This window comes from Podarcis liolepis (genome assembly GCF_965112155.1).
Source record: "Podarcis liolepis genome assembly, chromosome: 11".
NCBI classification, from domain to species: domain Eukaryota; kingdom Metazoa; phylum Chordata; class Lepidosauria; order Squamata; family Lacertidae; genus Podarcis; species Podarcis liolepis.
The window spans coordinates 28,871,390-28,890,152 of NC_139565.1; the positions used below are offsets into that span (position 1 = coordinate 28,871,390).

General features: G+C 40.0%; 1 protein-coding gene across 5 annotated transcripts in view; it reads right to left on the bottom strand.

The window, feature by feature from the left end:
* Positions 1–18,763, bottom strand: part of RHOBTB3 (Rho related BTB domain containing 3) — a 36,239-nt gene that overhangs the window by 10,395 nt on the left and 7,081 nt on the right. For all 5 annotated transcript variants that reach the window (XM_083464536.1, XM_083464535.1, XM_083464534.1 and 2 more), the window contains 6 exons: positions 15,528–15,720; positions 11,702–11,853; positions 7,899–8,010; positions 6,507–6,872; positions 5,137–5,249; positions 3,954–4,074 (listed from right to left, as the gene is read on the bottom strand). In XM_083464536.1, the coding sequence (XP_083320662.1) occupies positions 3,954–4,074; positions 5,137–5,249; positions 6,507–6,872; positions 7,899–8,010; positions 11,702–11,853; positions 15,528–15,720 (1,057 nt within the window). The remainder of the gene's footprint in view (positions 1–3,953; positions 4,075–5,136; positions 5,250–6,506; positions 6,873–7,898; positions 8,011–11,701; positions 11,854–15,527; positions 15,721–18,763) is intronic.

The following is an 18,763-nucleotide window of genomic DNA, read 5'->3' on the forward strand; positions in this document are numbered from 1 at the left end:
GAGCGATGTTTTCTTAAATTATTGAACACTGGTGTTTCAAGAAAAATCTGCCATTGTTAACAAATTTTACAATATAAAACAATATAAAGTGACAGGATTTATAGTGATGCCTTCACTTAATGGGATCCGAACCCACTGTCCATTTAGGATGAAATATTTGGTTTCTGGATCTACTCTGGTTGCCTTCAGTACACCTAAGTTTACAATCCTCTACACATTTACTGCGGGAATCAGTCCAATTTAATTCAGTAGGTTTTACTTTTGAGTAAATATGCTTAAAATTATATGGCACACTGGCCTGAACCCAAATTCCGTAATTTATTGCACCAGCAAAGAAAAAGACTCTCTCTCTCTCTCTCTCTCTCTCTCTCTCTCTCTCTCTCTGTGTGTGTGTGTGTGTGTTTCTATTAATGCTGCCCATTGAAACTTTGTAGTCTGTGGCACCAATCTGTAAATATGGCATCCATGTGTACAATGCAAATGTCTGCAAGGAGGCTTCCACATCATCTGCAACCCTAACTATTCAGGGTTCCATATAGTATAGAAGGCTTTGTGCACTCAGATATTCGAGTAAAGATTCCCACCCAGCCGATGTGCATCCTGTAGACAGAGGTACCTGAGAGCAGGGCTACTCAGCACTGGTATCAGGGGCAGAGTTATGTTCTTGTTTACTGCAGCCCCACTCTTTCCTCACATGATCAATTCAGTTTTGAATAAAATGCCTGAATAGGGCTTAATTCTTTGAAAAAAGCACTGATAGAAGCAAAGTGACATTTGCTCTGCAACAGAAAAACTTCTAAATGGCTCCAGCATTTCACATTTCTAATACAGTGGTACCTCGGGTTACATACACTTCAGGTTACATACACTTCAGGTTACAGACTCCGCTAACCCAGAAATAGTGCTTCAGGTTAAGAACTTTGCTTCAGGATGAGAACAGAAATAGTGCTCCAGCGGCGTGGCAGCAGCAGGAGGCCCCATTAGCTAAAGTGGTGCTTCAGGTTAAGAACAGTTTCAGGTTAAGTATGGAACTCTGGGACGAATTAGGTACTTAACCCGAGGTACCACTGTACATTGATCTGCAGCAGTATGAGAGAAATAATGCGCTGGTGAGGCATTTACCCATAATTTTATTCATTTCTCGGCCTAACTTACGAGTACTTAAGTATTTAAAATGCACAATCAGAGGCTCATTTTTTAAAATAACTGTTTCAGGCTCAAAACCGCATTAGTGCCACGCTCTATGACTTGGAACTATTGGTTTAATTCCCTGGGATCTTTCAGTAAGGAAGGAATAGCACTTTTCACATCCCTAGAGGTACTCCTATTATTACTGGAATTAAAAGATCTGTGTCCTGACAAAAATCTGGATGCAATCTGGTAAACACAACTGCACTCTTTTGTGCAGTACATTCTTAAATTAGGTATTTTTCGCTCTAAAGACAAAACACTTTAATAAGTACAAATTCATTTTCATTGTGTTCTGTTTGTAATAGATGGTTGCACTCTTGTTAATATGAATATATTCCTCTGTGGCATTTGTTTGAGACAAGCAATGAAACCTATTGTTCCCTCAACTTCCTACAAGAATTGTCCAAAGAGTAGCCCTTAGAACTGAGCTGTCTGTCTCACCAAGCTCTGCATTTGTATTTTGTTCTCCTTTCAAAGGACTGTTTGTTTTCTCTGCATACTGAAGGCGGCATCTAGAAAAGAATTCCCTTGTACGCATGTGCCTAGTTCATAGAGATTCAGACTTGGCTGTGGCTTTTCAAAGCTGAAAGCAAAATAATTAAACAACTCTTTAATCCTGTGGAAGCAGAAGTTTGAAGTTGATCAAAAATACTTGCCACTACTTGCAGCAAAAACTGCAAGGTTTTTAGCGGAGGCAATTAGAATAAGATCTATTATTTTATTAGTGATGTAAACCTCCAAAATGTATTTGGTATAGTTTAAGTTTTTACCTCTTTTGTCAGTACATTTTATTTTATTGCTACGGCTAGTGGCTGATGCAAATAAAGATTCTTCTGACTCTTGCCACTACTCCTGTCTGTGTATAGGCATAGAAGTAGTTAAGGGTTGCAATTTTGTACAAAATCCTGCTTAAATCCCACTGAAGTCAATGAGATTAGGCACTGTTAATAGTACACAGGACAGCAAATAAAGGTCCATGACTGGCACGGCAAAAATGAAGAAATGCCAGTATCATCTGTAAAGGCAGCTGTGTTGGCGTATAAGAAAATTAGGCCAATATATAGGCCAACCAAAATAGCAAAAGTTAGAATTGCAAGCTTTTGAGTTTTACAGAACTGTTCATCAAGCTAGACGGTAAACAGAGCAATGTGGGGACAGGTGGGCGATTTCTTTTTTATTGTTTGGTTGCTGTTGAAAACATGGAGTTTGAATCTGGACATAGTCTTACAATGGAATGGGGGGGGGGGAGGAGGCACTAGCAGACATTAACATGAGGCTATGTGGCTCTCACCTTCACTAATATAAGGCCTGCGTCCTGGCCGAGAAGTGGTGCCAGGATAGGTGCTGATTTCCTGCAAGATCTTGTGAGATCTCAGCAAAGTCTTGAAAGATGTCTAGGAGTGCAAAATATCTCTTGAGATCTGAGAGAGATCTTGCAAGCTCTTTCACGGGTCAATGCCACCACACCTTCTCCACAAGTGGTGACACAGCTGGTGGTACAGCTGCAGTGCCACCAGTAGGTGGCTAAGTGGTGGTGAGTGTCCCACTGGTGGTGTGGCAGAACAGTGTGTCACTTCCTGTTTTGCCTTAAGTGGCAAAATAGGATGTACCACCCCGATCGCAAGATTCCAGCACTTACAGCTGTCAGCTCTGAGGGAAGGCAGGCAAGGACCCACAGTCCAAGTGGGGCTCACTAGCTCAGGGAGGTGTGTGATTCCTTGGCTGGAGAAGGCTCAGGTGAGGGTCAGATGCCTTGTCAAGCCCAGAAGTTATAACAGGCCTGCATTGTGGTTTCCACCTACTAAAAAACCTGTGTGTTTTGCCTAAGGGTATAACAGACAATTCATGAGTTTTGAGGGATCAGGTATCAGCCACATTTATGATTCTTTTTCCCAGCTGGCCCCTAACCATTCTCATACTACCTCCTTCCTGATTGTTTTGAGATTTTGATCAGATACAGTGGAACCTTGGTTGTCGAAAGCTTCTGAAATAGAAAGTTTCGGTTTTCAAACTCTTAGTGAATGCGTCCGTTTTCGAATGCGCCTCAGAAGTCGAATGGCTTCCGAGGTGCATTTCTCCATTTTTTCAATGGGTTTTGCCAACTGGCAATTGCACCTTAGTTGTTGAATGTTTCAGAAGTCCAATGGTCTTCCAGAACGGATTACATTTGACAACCATGGTTCAACTGTACAGGCTCCATGACTTTAAAATCAGCTTTAAAAAATGTTTCCTCCTTCCCATATCCCACTTCTCTGTTTTTACCATCTAGCCTGCTGAAAAGTTCTGGGAGACCTGGAAGCTTTGAAACTATTTTGTGATTATTTTAGACAGCCCACTAAAGGCACTACTGTAATTGGGATTTTGCAATATAATCAAATATCAGGTGAGATTCCCCCCCTCTCCTATCATACATTCGGCTTTGAAACATTTTCACAACACTATAATAAATACTGCTGGAAACCACAGGAGGGAAGAGTGCTCTTGTGCTCGAATCCTGCTTGCAAGTTTTTCACAGGCATCTAGTTGGTCATTGTGGGAACAGGATGCTGGACTAGATGGGCCATTGGCCTGATCCAGCAGGCTCTTCTTCGATAGGCTCTTACATATTGAATTCTTCCTCATATTATAGATCATGAAAGCATATCGATGATGATACTCATTTTTATTGAAATAGTTATTCAATTTATCACCAGGAGGTATTTTATCACTGTTTGACTACTTAAAGGGAAAAGGTGGGAAAACAAATGAGATAAGCTTAATACCTTGTATTTTGAACATGACATCAGCTAATACAGTTGTGTTAAAGAAGAGCCTGAGAGAGCTGTTACATAACTGCAGGGGCCTTTTTGACAAATATGATCTGCAATTTCTTGAGCTGTTAATCTGAAAAAGGAAAAGACAGAGGAACATGTGAGTGCCAGTGCTTTTTAAGTGCCTACCTTTGTTCCTGCTTTTGTAGCAAACAATATGAAACCACTGAGCCTGTTTTTTCCCACTTCGTTCACAACTGATCAGCAACATCTGTTGCACACTTTCAAAAGCTCTTCCTCCATTTTCATTTCTACTACCATAAATAGGTATCTCACAATGGTTCTTACTCTAAATATGTATCCTGCCATTGTAAGCCCCCCCACCCCTGGGATGCACAGACCATAATTCTGACACAGGGTAGTAATCAATATTTCCCCTCCAGTAGCAGACCCTAGCCCCTCACATTTTGGGAAGATCCTCTAGCTAGACACCTAACATCGGGAAGATCAAGGGGGGAGGTTGTAAAAAGAAATGTAACATTCTCCTACGCATACATAGAATCCTGAACACAACACTTTGTTTCTGACCAGGGGGCACAATCCATCACAAAGTTATCCTGCACTTATCTTGTTGAAATAAACAGGAGTTGTGCAAAAGACCAGCCTTGCACATTGTGTCCCAGCCTTGGGTCAGATGAGTGTGTCTCTCTTAAAGGTATCCAAAAGCTGGCAGCCTGAGACAGCTACTTCACCTAGAGACAGTAGGGCTGCTTCTGCCTCAATATTCATAAACAAAATAAAGTAATACTCCCTTATATGAACCAAATATCTTCCCCTTTGAAACCTGACGCTTGTTAGAATTTAAGCTTCCCATAGCTGCATTTTAAACTCTTTCATTGTTAGGAAGAATATTAATAAATAACTGTTTAATGAGGATCGTTTTTGAATACTCTGTCATCACCCCCCCCCCCGAGTTATTAAATCCACTTATTCAAAAAGTTTATAATCTTTCCAGTTGCTGAATTCACCATCTTCCCCTGTTTCTATAGCCTAACTAATACTGAACTTAATGGTGAGTCATTTGGACTTAACACCCTTTATTGATAAATATTGTATCTAAGGGATCCAAACCACTCCATCTGGTCCTTTTTGCAATCCAATAAGTGCAACTGAAAGATAAAATAATGTGGCTTACCTTTCCTGGAATTTTCAAGATACATTTTACTCTCTCAAGAACAAGCTCAACATTCCCAAGATCCTTCAGCTTCTTTTTGATATGTTCTTCTAATAGTTCCCATTGGAAAGCACCTGTGGAGATGAGATAAACATACTTCTAGGCTATGGCTCCTCTCAGACTATCAGTTTTTTAGCTCCAGAAATGCAGTTATTACCAATATGTGCTGCACACAACCCAAGCATCTTCTCAGGGGGTGGCATTTCTGCCGCAGGGACACTGCATTTTTATATCACTGAAAGAACTATATTTGGTACCTGGGAAAAGGAAAGTCTCGTCTCTCCACATGCTCGAATAGCAAAGTCACTGTTATTGTGCTTGATGTTAGTAATGTGGGTGTCATCAGCACTAATAAGACATCCCTATGGTGTGAATGACGAGAAGTGACAAAACTACCTCCCCAGTTCCTGACTTTTAAATAAAGAAATAATTAGAACTGGAGAGGAGGAATCTGTTTGCCCCTGAACAACTGGCCTTGCAAAGGTTGTGAAGTTGCATCCTTCAATGCACACATACACAACAACAACATTTCAGCATCAGACTTGGAAGAAAATACACGTTTAGACATGCCGCCTAGATTCAGAGTTCTGCATGTGTTTTGATGCATAAACAGATTTCCTGGAGAATATGGCATCCCCACCTAGTGGAGTTGTCCTCAAACACACTGAAAGGAACAGTCCTTTCAAGAGCAAGAACTCCATGTGTAGACAGGAGCACACAAGTTTAAGGAATCTTAGGGCAGTAAAATTGGGTACAATCCACCAAAGAGTGCCCCTGCACTATTTCCATTTTGTTTGTTTGTTTGTTTCCTTCTTCAAAGGCTGTTGACTGCAATAGCTTGGTGGATTGCTTTATTGTACCTCCTTAGTAGAGTAACCAAGTGCCAAAGTCTATCATCTCCAAGTTTAGTCATCAATATCACTTTTCCTCCATCGCCACTATTCAGCAAAAGTTCTTAAAATATGTAACAATCAGAAAACAACAAAAATGACTTGATCGGGATAGTCTGGTGCCCAACCAACTTAAATTGTGCAAACAAAAGTTCTGGCAACATTTACACTTCCCACTGAAATCTCCCTCATTAAAAAAAATAAATCCCTACATAAAAGAACACCAGACATTTGGAAGAAAAGTTTTCAGATAGTCTACTCCCTGACATAATAGTAATCTGTATGCATCTACTTCAAGTCTGAAGTGGTTAAGTTCAGGTGCGGATTTATTACAACAACGAGAACTAGGCCTCTAGCGAGATGGTATGCAGCCCCATTGCAGTAGGTTAGCTCTTTCTTGCTAAAAGACAAAAAACAGCCAGAACCATTCTGACAGGATACCTGAGTAAATGAAGTGCAGAATGTCTGACAAACAAGAACAGAAGAAAGAGTCTTTAACAATGACTCTTACTGGTGAGTTGCCTGATGAGTTGTGGTTTAAAACAGGAAGCACAGCTTGCCGGTTTGCTGCAAAGAGGGTCTGGGCAGTTCGAATGATGGAGGAATCCTGAATGTCTGCTGGACTCTTCACATTAAAGAGTAACATGAACACATGGCTAACAGAGCACAGAACAATCCTGTGAGCTTCTGCTACTTCCTTCAAGTCTTCAGAATAAAATACCACATCTGCACACTGGCAACAGAACAGCAGGTTATGTAAATCGGAGTCATAATGTGAGGCTTCACCTTTTAAGATTGGCATTTTTTCTAAAACAAAACCAAAAAAATAGAAATCATGAATAAACTGTTTGTAACTCCAAATTTGCACTAGGCACAATGCAAACAAAAGCATTTTTATTCCCTGGGACTGGATTAAATGAGGACATAACAGTGTTTTCCTAACTGCCCTAAATACATTTCTCTTTACTACACTTTGGCCATAAAAGGAAGCCCAATTTCTCTAACTTCTCAGGTTAATACAAACTGTAAAAACATTTACTAAAAAATTAGATGTTTCTGAAATTAATCAATGGAGAATTGCTTGAACTTCAGTTGTTTTAAAGGATATAGCCAGAGACTGTGAGGATAAAAGGCTGCATACTCACAAAGGCCAAACTACGTTTTATACTGAACATCACCAGCAACTGCTTGTAATAGTGAAAAAAATGCAGAACATTCTGATGCCAGGGTAAATTGTACTAGATGCCAGAGAAGTCTGAGGAGCTACACAGCATTTTTGACAGCAGCCATGCACTTAACGTAATCAGAGTTCAAGAAACTCACCTGATTCCTCATCATGGGCCAGGGCCCTTTTGCCATCTGGCCAGTAGAGGATGTAGGGTGGGGTGGAAAATAATACCAGTGGAGAGTGAATAACAAAAGCTGTTAGGTGCCAGAGAACTTACAGCTGGCATCTATTCAGATACTGGCACCAGTACTATAATTATTTGTTGTAGCTCATACTTTCCTCTAGGCCCTGAAGCCCCTCTGCTACAGCAAGCCTGCCAGGAGTTAGTCCCAAAACAGGGCATTCCAGGGATGGGGCAGCCTATCGTCTACCAGAGCCCTCCATCCCCCTGAATGATCCTAGGATCAGACCCATCAACTACACAAGTATAGAGCTACTGTGTTAATTTCTCTTCCACTGAAATGAGAGGGTTTGTCAAAAACACACTCAAAAGAACCATAAAAAGAAGACCCCCACCCCTGACAGCACAGGCCAGCAGGGCTTTAAAATTGATAAATTCTCCCTCCATCTCCTGTCACTTAGATGTGCTCTGTTGGAAATTATACCTGGCTGATCAAGTTGAGGTGGCTTAACTCCATGGCACTTATGGCTTTTTTTCCTTTTCTTCATTTTTTCAGAAGATTTCTGATTCAAGCTTTGTATCATAAAATATTCCAGCTAAAATAAAATATACACATATATATTTACTTAACCTTCTAAGATTTATTTAAGAAGCCACAGCAGATCAATTATGGTTAAATGCTGATTGGACACTTTAATCAACTTGAAAGATAACAAATTTCTTATGTACCTTTTCATACAAAAGCAGGAGCACTGAACATTTAGAAGATATTAAGCAAAGTAGAAAGGATGAATCCTATAGTTTTGATGTTAGTGGCAGGGTGTTTGGCTGTTTCAGAACTGACCAAGAGTCCAAACCTCCATGTGGTTTTTAGCCTTTCTCCCATTAAATTAGCCTCATCTGCCCAGTACAAGAAACAGGGCATTTCCTGCAGCAGCCTCTATGTCTATTATAGAATTCCCTGTCAGTGGAAATGCAATAAGCCTCCCCCTCTTTGAAATTTTAAACATTCTTTGAAAACGTTTTGTAGGAAGGCCTTTTATGTAAAGGGTGTATAGGGTGCCCAATGCAAGAGAAGACTATTCTGGCTCCCACCCAAGACCAAACCACAGAGGCATTTACTTGCAAGTAAAGAAGTAAATTTTGATAAAAACTTAGCAGCTAAGAAAGAACATAATCTAGTCCATAGATTTGCATACACTGGACAGGCTGCAGAGCTGGCCCTCTCTGTATGGAAGTAGACTCTAGAGCTCACAGGTACATGCCAGTCCCTATGCCCATGCTTATGAGCGCCTTGCCATAGTTCTGCTAGGTGTTGTGTTGTGCACTGAGCCTCCTTGGTGCAGCAATGGGGGCCTCATAAGCCTCTCTGAAGGAAGAACATGAAAATCATCCAAACTTGAAGTGAGGTATTGTTTATTATACCAACAAATCTTTAAAAGATTAGCCTTTATCATTCCTGCTTCAAAATAATACTAATAGAAATTAGTACAAGGAAGGAACACCATGCTCAAAGTGCTTATAGAATAAATTTAGTAGGCAAAGCCAAGCAAATGAGGACAGCTCTCACAGATGTTAATTTAAAAACAATAATAAATCAACATAATATGTATTCAATTAGCTCCCTCACAGCTAAATTACTACTCTGTACATTAACTATCCTGTTTTCCATGGGAGAAACCGAACGTCTATTGAAGTTCATTTTTAAAGTAGCTGATTCAACAGACAAACTAAAGTGCCTACTGACTGCAAACCAAACTGCAGAAATCTTAAAACAGGCTCACTTCCAATACACAATTAAGATTGGCAAATCCATTAATGGCACTAAATATTGTTTCCCAGAAATAATTTGGAATCTATTGCTACTGTTTTCAAGACAGTGATTCATTTGAGAATGCCATTTGCTCTATGATCTTGGGTGTAATCTGTATCCATTCAAACCATTTCTTTAAAAAAATCTGATATGGCTAGCCAATGGCTAATGTAATTAATGAACTGAAATGAACTATTTATCACTTTAGAGACCTTTTAAATTAATAGCCCAATCCTCTGAATGTCTACTCAGAAGAAAGCCTTCCGTGAGATTAATTACCAGGAAAATGTGCATATAACTGCAGCCTAAATCATTTTTAAACTAGTTGTGGCATGTGAGGGAATTGCCACTGTACCATCCTCAAAGCTGCTGTTTGCCAAGACTGGGATGAGGAAGGACAGGTTGGTGATGCACGTGTGCTTAGGCCCACTGGTACCAGAGGTGTACCTAGGCTCCTTTGTGACCTTGGCAAGGAGATGTATCAGTACCACCCCTATGAAGAGATATATTGAGGAGATATATTGGTTCCTCTGAAGCCAGGAAAGACCATGGACCCAAAATTCAAAAACTTTGCTTTTCATCACCTATTGTACTCTGCCAGTTGTTTCCTCCTTCGCCACTGGAGTTGGGTTGGGTCTGCTCTGCACCACCTCCCCTCCTCCTCCATTGATCCATCTGCCTGCTTTCCTCCATCCCTCTGGTTCCTGCTTTCCCTTCTGCCTTCTTCCACCCTCCCTTCCTTTTTCCTCCTCCTGCAACTCTCACCCTGCCTCTTCTTTCTTCCATCTGAGCCCTCACACTTCTAATAGCACCACCACCCACTGGGGAGGGGCCCCCAGCAAGTGACTGGATTCTATTGCAAAGGCACCCAGAGGAGCCTGCAGGTCTTGCTCAGAAAAGAGAGCACAGATGGGCTCTGACAGGGCTGTCTTCAGCATATCTGGTGCCGTGGTGCAAAGATCCCTCCGGCGCGCTGCCTCCCCCCCCCAATTTCTCAGAGTTGTTGACCTTTTCCCAAGCCTCTGTGGGGATCGCTCTCCTCCCGTGGAGGCTTGGGAGGCAAGCTGCACGCCCGCCATCCATATGGTTGACGGGGCACAGCTGGTGGGTGTGCAGGGAAAGGGGAGGCCGCCAGCAAAGCCACGCAGCTCCCCCACTCACTGGGGTGCCCCTGAGAGGCCAGCGCCCTGGCGCAATGCGCCAGTAAGCCCAATAGGAAAGACGGCTATGGGCTCCGAGCCACTCAAAGTGGCACAATTTTTGTGCCCTCATGGGCCTGCGTCCTTAGCAGGGGCCAACCCGACCAACCCTTACGTACACCCCTGAATGCCACCACCAACCCATTGCTTCCGCTGTCCTGTCCATACTAATCAGCGGCAGCGTTGCCCCAGCTAGGAGTATGCAACAACAGCACTTCTTACATATTGCAACTGTACAAAATGCGTTCAGATTAAGGGTGTAATACTATACTCGCATACAAGGAGCAAGTCCCACTGAACTCAAAGGCACTTGTGTTTCAGAAAGCACGTTCACGATAGTGCTGAAACACTTTTGCTGCATTTCAATTTAATTTAGTTCCACTCCTCCAAGTACTATTCATTACAGTGGTACCTCGGGTTAAGAACTTAATTCGTTCTGGAGGTCCGTTCTTAACCTGAAACTGTTCTTAACCTGAGGTACCACTTTAGCTAATGGGGCCTCCAGCTGATGGGGCCTCCACACCGCTGGAGCATGATTTCTGTTCTCATCCTGAAGCAAAGTTCTTAACCCGAGGTACTATTTCTGGGTTAGCGGAGTCTGTAACCTGAAGCATCTGTAACCTGAAGCATCTGTAACCCGAGGTACCACTGTACATGTAGACTTTCTCCTTCCAAAATAGTGGACTTTGAACAATGAAGGAGGTGGCCTTAAAAATGGCTTGGAGAAGAGGCAGTGCAGGACTGCTGTCAGTGAAAATACCCCCACTTCCTAATATGATTTCCTGTGGTACCTTGAGCAAACTGTTCCAATTACACTGTTTATTTCACTTATACAATTTACCCTTGCAACAACTCTGATAGCTTTAAGCTAAAGTTTAAACTGTCATAATGAGTTGCCACATTTATACCCCATCTTTCCTTCAAGGAGCTCAAGGTGTCATACAAGATTCTCCCCCTTCCCATATTATCCTCTTAATAACCTTGTGAAGCATATTAGGCTAAGAGGGAGTGACTGACCCAGCTTCACAGCTGGGTGGCAATTTGAACTCTGTTCTCCCTGGTCCTAATACAACACTTGAACCACTACACCATGCTGGCTCTCTGTGGGGATAGTGTACAAAACAGATATATATATATATATATTCAGGTCAGAGCAGGGGCTGTGATCCTGAGTAGCCAATGTCCATATCCATCCAAAAAAAAAACCATAGTCCAAATTTCAAAAGATATTTGAAATCTTACCATTTGATCATTCTGAGATTCTTTTCTACTTACCACTCCTCCAAAATATTTTCCTATGTAGAAATCATTGAGACTGTGCAGTTCCAAATAAGTAGCTCCAAGTTCTTTAGCAAGCTGAATCCCTTCAGAAGCTGTAACACAGCTCCCTCTGTCTGAGATGCACAAAGGACAAGTGCAGGGAACTTCTGAGAAAACAAATTATTTATGCAAAATATTTTAATTACATTGGCTCTTCTTCAGTAGCTTCAAAATCATACTAATGAATTAATAGCACATTCAACAAAAGGTAAGATTTTTAAACCTATTAACAGCATAAATAATGCAAGTACAAATGCAGAGCTACTCCAACAAGAATTAAACAATATTTTTCATGTTAATTATATTATATCTTACTATTTTTGAACATGGGTTTTATTCAACTAAATCCTACTCAGCGTTGATCCACTGAAATTAATGAACCTAGTAATGTACATTTACTTCAACAGGTCTACTCTGAGTAGGACTAGCACTGAATACCACCCCTTATCTTGTTATTCGCTGTTTGTCTGATGTATAACACCTAAGGTTGCGTCAAGGCTTTCTACAAAGATCCCCCCTGAAATGCAAATATGGCTTGCCAAAATGATTAATGTGCATGACACAGTATTCCCCCCCCCCAAAATGAAATTAAGTGTCTTATTATTGTCACTTCACTTTTCAATTTATCAAAAGTTTCAAAAATTTAAGACAAGTTTCAATGGTAGGCCATTATAAATCATAAGGCAAATAATGAGGAAAGCTTGTAACACTTTTCAAGGACATTTGCCAGACCACAATTTCCTCTAATTGCAGTCAGCATGATATTACACAAGAATTCTGCATTCCTTACTAGGCAGTGTCAGTAGAACCACAGACAGAGTAAACAAGGCTCTGCAGACAGCATTATCTATTATTTTCATTGTTAACTGAAGGAAAAAGGTTTCCATATAAAACAAACTTGTGCTGTTATAAATAAAAATATTTAAGTGCATTATTATATTGTATTATCAGTGTACATGGGACTGATATTCAAAAAGACAAGATCTTCTTGCCCCCTAAATTTAATCTCTAGTATGCCCTAGGATATATCAAATTGCCTATGAACCACATCAGATAATATTTCATGAAAAAGAAGACTGCTATCTACTGACAGTTCTTACTGTAAAAGCAGTGGTGCAGTCACACTGAAATAATCTCTCTTGGGTCATTTATATTCTGATTATCAACTACTCCAAATAACTTATTGCCTTGCAAAAGCATGACAAAAATGACAAATATAAGGTTGGATCCAATGGTAGGCATAGTCAAAGCAGACCCACTGAAATTAATAGACATGACTAACTTGGGTCCAATAATTTTAATGGGTCTATTCTGAGTATAATGCAGTTTGCTAGAACATAGATCTGTATATATAAATGCCAGAGAGAGAGAAATTTGAGACATCGATACATTTTCACCAAGCATCAAGTTCATCACCTATGGGTAATTTTCAAGGTTTACTTCATAGAGTTTGGCTAACATGCAACACAACCTTTTTTTATACTTTTAGTGTTAACTGCCCACAAGTATTCCAGTAAAGAAATTTCAATTGGGAATCAGGTATTACATCAATGAGGATAAATTGCAGCCTTTTAAATAATAAGTGTGATGAATATCAAACTGGTTCATATTATTACAATCTTACTATGGTAGAAACTATTGTTGAATTTGATGGCATGTTTTCAGATAAAGTAGAATAGACTGTTTATTAACAGTGTGATCATACAAAGCAGTTTCATTCTTGTACATGTTCTCCTTTTTTACACAAATTTAATCTGGAAAAGTTTCTCCTTTTCCTTCATGTTGCTATTCAATACAGTGGCGTCATAGTTTTAATTAAAAAGCATTTCAAATAGTCTACCATACGGAAATGGTCTGCAAGGTATTGGGACCCATAATGCAACAAAGCTTAAGAATACAGTGGACTGCATTACAGCAACTATATTTTAAAAACCACTTAAAAGTAGCTGCAACTTACAACAATATAATGGACAAAAACATGACAATGTATTAAGTAATGAATAAACTTTTAAACAAATGCTTCCCAATAAGAAATTACAGACTACTCTGATGCTACTACTTTTCAATAATCGCATTAGCTTGGAAGGTAGCAGGAGTAAGGAAGAAACAAAAACTTTTTCCACTTTTGACACTGTATCAGATTTCACACAAATAATGCCTTCATTAGAATTCATTAAACATCATTAAAACTAAAAGTGCATAGCTCGTAAATGCCCAAACAACATTCTAGGGGGCAGGAACGCTAATATGCCTGTCACTATGCCACAATAAATACATTATGTTAAAATTTCAATTTTCCTGTCAACCTGAAATAACCGCTCAAAGATGCTACCCACTATGCCTCTGCCTGAATAAATGCTCTAGACAAGCCTCCTTCAGTTTCCACTGAGAGCAGGGTAATTTTGCCACAGATGTGTTCGGGTCATTCAATTGCTCATGATACAGATACACAGCAAAATTACCCATGAGGCATACCAAAATGGAGACATAAAGTAACACTACTCTGGGCCATGCTGAGTAAACCTCTTCTCGAGCAAGGGCTCAAATCTGTATCTCAGCTATTAGAAGCTTGAGAAACAATGGCACAGCTAAAGTTATGACAATGGACTCTGCTCATGCAAAAGCTAAGGACGATGAGATTCAGAACAGATCTTCACATACACGAGAGAGTGCTGTAGAAATCAAATGTGCAAAATCATTTTTTACCATGTTTATCAATTTTTCAGAAGATGGCATTCATTGTTTCATCAGCCAGAGCATAAATTTCACCTAACAAACTTGTGCAGTGGGATAAATAGGCAGGGATTTGCCCAGAGCTTCATAGCTCAAAAGGGATTAAAGCCTCAGTCCAAGTTCAAGTCGAACACATCAGGCACCCTTTAAATAACTTTTTCATGAGTGGCTCCCACTTGGGCAGCAAATAATCTTTTCGGTTCTAACCAGAGAAGTATCAGGAGGGGATGCCAATTTCATGGGGCGGGCACTTTTGATCAGCCCTGCCCATATGGTTGGATCATTTTAATGTAATTGCAACTGTGCAGGATCCACTCAAATAAGTTAAGCTCCTACACAGTCTGTGGGATCCCAGCAGACCACACACCTGACGGGTACCAATGTGGCTTCGGCACAGACAATACAGCCTGCATGACTTCAACTTCTGAATGCAAAGGTGACAGAGGTATGCCCTTTTAATAGAATCCCTTAGCTACTGGGATTGACCTACAGTATGTAAAGTCTATACTAAGGAAAGGAAATGATGTTAGGAAGTTACCTGTTACACACAGAACTGATACTGTGAAAGAGTAGGCAAATGTTTGGCAAGTAATGCTAACAATGTAAAGAATTTTCCAAGCAAATGACTGATATGCAATGTCAATAAGCATTTTAATGTTGCAATCTTACCCACACTTACTAAGGTATAAGCCCCACTGAACACTCTGGGACTTACTTTCAAGTCAATGTGCACAGGAGTCTGCTGAAACATATCAAAAGCGGCAATTCTGAAGCCAACTAAATTTAGCAAACTTGCATTTCCTGGCTTAGCCCCAGTAACAGCACAAGAATACACAAACCTAAGTGCTTTACCAATCATGTAGAAGTGCAATTCTGGAACAAGTCTCTTGACTATAACAATTCTAACCAACAGTACAAATATTTTGTGACCAAACATTAAGCTTATCATGACTGAACTAACAGCATAGTTTTCCCCCACCATGATTAACCCAACACTTAGTCTCATATCGATACCTCAGCTGTTTATAAGATGGGATCCAGCACATACCGTTTTGTCTTGCACCAACAGCAGAAATTATGACAGGAATTGAACAGTGGTTTAATGCTTTTTTTATCAGTGGTGCATAAATGTCCTTTACTTCTTGAAATGAAGACTTGTCATTTACAGAGTATTTAATCACAATGATATCTGCTTCTCCAATAAGGTTCCGAGATGTGTACCAGTCACTGTCAAAAATATCCTATACAAAACAAAAAGATGGAGCTAAATTCCATTTTCTATGGATCAAGAGCAACTGGCAAAATAGTCCTCCACACAAAAGTAATACAAAAGAGTGATTTTTTATGATGAACTGAATGGTTGCTAAAGTCAAGAACAGAATTTGTAATCACAGTTTTGTTTGTTTTTACTTTAAAGCCATTTGCATAGAGATGGCTAGAATTAACAAATTCATTACTATGAAAAATTACCTTTAAACTTCATCTCATTCATTTTTGCAGCAACCCCGTCTTCGATATTTCCATTTTAGAGATAGGGAACTGAGTGCATGACACTAATTGGTGAGTTAATAGGTGCACAGCAATTTGGATCTAGACCTCCCAACTCAAAGACCAACATTCAGTATGGTTTTAGAACCTCTGGTTGTTGTGTTTACTGGTGTATTAATTATAAGGAATCTTTATGCAGCAAAATTGTTTTTAATTTCTAGTAAATTGTAGCTACAACAATCTGTTCAAAGGTACGAATATAACTTAAAAACACATGAGGTTCGTTTTTAAAAATGCTGCCTTTTAAAGAAATTAATGGGAAGGTGTAATTCAAAGTCACCTGCACTACTGACAGCTTAATCTAGGCATAACATCCCTGGCATGGTTGTACCGTATGAATACTAATCATAATTTAAATAAATGTGTCTTCTTTTCTGAATATCAGTAACATTTGTAGCCATAAAAATGGGAGAAATCATTCAAATCCAAATGAAGTACTTACTAATTTTTAAATGCATACCCAAACTTTCTTTTAATAAAGAACTAACCAACTATAGTGTTATAGACGAGAACTTGGCTTATTTTTCTTTACTATTATTTGAGCTTGTTCCAGCCTACACATTCCCAGCATACAATAATCTGCATTCCAGTACTTCCTTTGACTGGCACTTTCCCCCATTCTCTTATTTCAATTATTATAATAAAATTCTGAATGTCCAAGTATGGAGAATGACAATCTTTTGTTTATTCTTACAAGCAGAGGCCACCGGATATTCTACATTTGTTTCTCCAGTAGTATTCTGGAAAGTTCACTACTAGAGAATGGAAAGGCTAGTCCAATATCCTTGCTTCTTATGCAATGTATACTTATTACTAGCTGATGAAAGGCTTTCAGAGTAATCTCCTGCTCTCCTTATTTTTCAGTTTGTAAAATTCCAGTCTGCAGAAGTGCAGAAATAGCACAACAATTTGAGATTAGCATTAGACTTCCCAACATTCTAAATAACACTAGAAAAAATAGAGAAGGAGATAAATTCAGAATGTTTAGACTTGTGGGAAGTAAACACAGACGGGAACAGAACAGAAAAGTACATTCAAAGGAGAAGGAATAGAGAAATGTGAAAATCGAAGACACAGAAAACAAGATCTGGAAGATTAATAAAACCAAAATTAATGCATTAAAACTTGTTTAGTGAATGAATGTACTGAGAAGTGTTAATTCACAGGCATATCTCTGTACATTCTTCACCCCACCATTCTAAATGTTGATCAAATATTTGCCCAATTAGAGAGCAACTATGCTGAAATCCCAGACTTCCGCAGGCACATTAGGAACCTTGATATAATTCTTAGGCCATGATAGTTAGGTCCTTCTAGACATCAATTCCCTCCATTTCAGAAGTTCATAGATGGATGTAGATCCTTGTGCAGCCAAAGTAGCACCATCCATACTCAAGGAAGAGGGAAACGGCAAGATTTGCAAAAGTGCAAAAAAAAAAACAACCCACAACTTTAGGGGGAAACCCCAAGGGAGGGAACCCCAAAAATAGCCCCGTGAGGACTGAGCATGCTCAGTGCAACAGAATGTTGACTGGGTGGAAGAGGGAGAGAAAGTGTTCCCTGGGAAAGGGCATGAGTAACTGACTGAACACTAAACAGGCATAATTAATGCTGCAATGGTCTGTTACAGGCCTCACTTGTTTGCTTTACTTGCAAAACAAGTTAACAACAATGGAAGTATTTTATATCTAAAAAGTACCTCTTACCCATAGGATTTGGAGCTATTGTTGCTACTCTTGCACAACAGTAATTATCCTATATTTCTACTACATTGTACTAGAGCTAGACTGATCAACATGGCAATTTCGGGAGTTGCTGCCTGACTTGTAAATATCTGGAAAGCTCAAATAAATTGCTGCAAAAAACATTATGCCTGAAGAAAGCTGACACTGCAATTGTATACCTACGGACCTAAGAGTTAGTTTATTTCTTAGTAGACATATATAGGAATGTGCTGTTTAGTCAAACAATTTGAGATATGCATAAAATACTAGTTTTCAACACTAATAATAAATAGCAGAAGTAAGCCAACTTGATTGCATTATGTTCCAGACAGTAAATGAAAGGTCAGATGAATCAATAATGTTGACTGTCAGTTGTCTCTGCATGCTTCCATACACAAACATATGTATGCATATACTAATCATTGCACAGCACAGATGGGTAAAGGTAAAGGAACCCCTGACCATTAGGTCCACCCCAGTCCGACTCTGGGGTTGCCGCACTCATCTCACTTTATTGGCCGAGGGAGCCGGCATACAGCTTCCGGGTCATGTGGCCAGCATGACTAAGCAGCTTCTGGAGAACCAGAGCAGCGCATGGAAACACTGTTTACCTTCCCGCCGGAGCGGTACCTATTTATCTACTTGCACTTTGTGCTTTCGAACTGCTAGGTTGGCAGGAGCAGGGACTGAGCAACGGGAGCTCACCCCGTCGCGGGGATTCGAACTGTGACCTTCTGATCGGCAAGCCCTAGGCTCTGTGGTTTAACCCATAGCACCACCCGCATCCCGCAAAGGTAAAGGTAATGGTAAAGGGACTCCTGACCATTAGGTCCAGTCGTGGATGACTCTCAGATTGAGAAAGGGTAATGATCAGAAAAACTACAAACTATGAATGCTTTGTGTGAAGCTGTTCAATCTATTTCATGTTTTTAACTGTGGGTATAGGTCCAGACTATGTTATTCATTCTAGATTTAATAGTTCAGAATGAATTTTTAAACATTGTCCTCAGGA